This window comes from Neopelma chrysocephalum, unplaced genomic scaffold, assembly GCF_003984885.1.
Source record: "Neopelma chrysocephalum unplaced genomic scaffold, ASM398488v2 Primary Assembly neopelma1_95493, whole genome shotgun sequence".
Lineage (NCBI taxonomy): Eukaryota > Metazoa > Chordata > Aves > Passeriformes > Pipridae > Neopelma > Neopelma chrysocephalum.
Window position 1 is genome coordinate 2050 of NW_020924165.1, and position 2859 is coordinate 4908.

The 2859-nt window shown below is 39.0% G+C and overlaps 1 protein-coding gene across 1 annotated transcript in view; it reads left to right on the plus strand.

Annotated features, from left to right (window-relative positions):
• The window catches only part of LOC113980877 (large neutral amino acids transporter small subunit 2-like), a gene marked incomplete at both ends in the record, with an annotated part of 4730 nt that extends 1876 nt beyond the window's left edge, over positions 1-2854 (plus strand). Inside the window, 2 exons of the mRNA XM_027708100.1 lie at positions 205-354; positions 2684-2854. Of these exons, the coding sequence (XP_027563901.1) occupies positions 205-354; positions 2684-2854 (321 nt within the window). The remainder of the gene's footprint in view (positions 1-204; positions 355-2683) is intronic.
• Between the last annotated feature and the right edge of the window lie 5 nt (positions 2855-2859).

Sequence of the window (2859 nt, forward strand, 5' to 3'; positions counted from 1 at the left end):
GAATTTTGGGTCAAATCTGAGCAAGTTTTAGTTGAAATTTGGCTCCAATTTTGGGTCAATTTTGACTCCAATTTGGCTCAAATTCAACTCAAATTCGAGTCGAATTTTGGGTCAAATTTGAGCAAGTTTTGGCTGAAATTTGGCTCAAATTTGGGCTGAATTTTGGGCCAAAATGAGCCAATTTTGGGTATTTTTTTTGTTCAGTGCGTGTCGACGCTGCTGATGCTGGTGACGGGCGACATTTACACCCTCATTAATTACGTGGGGTTCGTTAATTACCTGTGGTACGGAGTCACCGTCGCCGCCCTCCTCGTCCTGCGCCGCACCGAGCCACACCTGCCCCGCCCCATCAAGGTGGGACACGCCCCCTTTGGGCCTCAAGCCACGCCCCTTTCACCCCTAAACCCCGCCCACTTCGTCCCTTGAGTCCCGCCCCTTTCTGACCCAAGCCACGCCCCCTTCCGCCTCGAGACACGCCCCTTTCACCCCTAAACTCCTCCCACTTTGTCCCCTGAGCCCCGCCCCTTTCTGGCCCAAACCACGCCCACTTCCAACTCAAACCACGCCCCTTTCTCCCTTAAACCCCTCCCACTTTGTTCCCTGAGCCCTGCCCCTTTCTGACCCAAGCCACGCCCCCTTCCGCCTCGAGACACGCCCCTTTCACCCCTAAACCCTGCCCACTTTGTCCCCTGAGCCCCGCCCCTTTCTGGCCCAAACCACGCCCACTTCCAACTCAAACCACGCCCCTTTCTCCCTTAAACCCCTCCCACTGTGTTCCCTGAGCCACGCCTCTTTCTGACCCAAACCACGCCCCTTTCTCCTTTAAGCCCCGCCCACTACATCCCAGAAACCCCACCCCTTTCTGGTCCAAGCCACGCCCCCTTTTGTCCTGAAGCCACGCCCCTTTCACCCCTAAACCCCTCCCACTTTGTCCCTTGAACCCCGGCCATTTCTGACCCAAACCACGCCCACTTTCTGCCTCAAACCACGCCCCCTTTTGTCCTTAAGCCACGCCCCTTTCTCCCTTAAACCCCTCCTACTTCGTTCCCGAATCCCTAAAAAATCTCAAAAAAAGTTGTAAAAAAATCCCTAAAAAACCCCCCAAAAATCCCTAAAAAGGTTGGAAAAAATCTCTAAAAAAATCCCCAAAAAATCCTTAAAAAAATCTCAAAAAAAGTTGTAAAAAATCCCTAAAAAATCCCCCAAAAATCCCTGAAAAGGTCGTAAAAAATCCCTAAAAAAATCCCCAAAAAATCCTTAAAAAAATCTCTAAAAAAGTTGTAAAAAATCCCCAAAAAATCCCCCAAAAACTCCTAAAAAAAAAAACCCTCCTAAAATCTCAAAAAAATCATTAAAAAATTCCAAAAAATCCCTAAAAAATCCCCCCAAAAATCCCTAAAAAGGTTGGAAAAAATTCCTAAAAAATCTCCAAAAAATCCTTAAAAAAATCTCAAAAAAGTCGTAAAAAATCCCTAAAAAATCCCCCAAAAATCCCTAAAAAGGTTGTAAAAAATCCCTAAAAAAATCCCCAAAAAATCCTTAAAATAATCTCTAAAAAAGTTGTAAAAAACCCCTAAAAAATCCCAAAAAGTCCCTAAAAAAAAATCCCAAAAATCTCCAAAAAATCCCTAAAAACATCGTAAAAAAAAGGAAGAAAAATCTCCAAAATCCCCCAAAAATCCTTAAAAAATCCCACAATAATCCCTAAAAAAAAATCCCAAAAATCCCCAAAAAATCCCTAAAAAATCCCTAAAAAAAATCCCCAAAATTCCTTTAAAAATATCCTAAAAATCTCCGACTCCTCCCCCCAAAAAATCACTTTAAAAATCATTAAAAATTCATTTAAAAACATCATTAAAAATCATTTAAAAATCATTAAAAATCATTAAAAAATCCGAAAAAAAACCCCCAAAAAATCAGAAAAATCCCCAAAAAATTCCTAAAAAAAATTCCTAAAAATCTCCGACTCCTCCCCCCAAAAAATCATTTTAAAAAATCATTAAAAATTCATTTTAAAAAAATCATGAAAAATCATTTAAAATCATTAAAAAATCATTAAAAATCGTAAAAAATTCCCTAAAAATTCCCCCCAAAATCCCAAAAATTCCCTAAAATTTTCCTCAGTTTTTTTCCCTATTTTCATTTTTAAAAATCATTAAAAATCATTTAAAAATCATTAAAAATCATTTAAAAAACCATAAAAATTCATTAAAAAATCCGAAAAAAATCTAAAAAAAATCTGAAAAAAATCCGAAAAATCCCCAAAAAATCCCAAAAATCCCTAAAAATCCTTAAAAAAAATTCTCCAAAAATCCCCCTAAAATTCCCCTCAAAATCCTGTAAAAAAAGTCAAAAAATCCTTAAAAAATTGGTTAAAAATAATAAAATATCATTTAAAAATCACTAAAAAAATCATAAAAATTCATTAAAAAATCGTAAAAAAATCCGAAAAAAATCCGAAAAATTCCTAAAAAAAATTCCTAAAAATCTCCGACTCCTCCCCCCAAAAATCATTAAAAATTCATTTAAAAAAATCATTAAAAATCATTTAAAAATCACTAAAAAAATCATTAAAAATCATTAAAAAATCCAAAAAAAATCCGAAAAAAATCAGAAAAATTCCCAAAAAATCCCCAAAAATTCCCACGAGTTTTCCTGAATTTTTTTCCCATTTTTCCCTCAGGTTTCCCTGTTTTTCCCGGTGCTGTACCTGCTGTTCTGGGGGGCCCTGTTGGTGTTCTCGGTGTGGGCGGAGCCTCTGGTCTGCGGGGTGGGTTTGGGGGTCATGGCCACGGGGGCCCCCCTTTACCTGCTGCTCGTCCGGGGGGGCCACAAACCCCCCCAGATCCGACGTTTAGT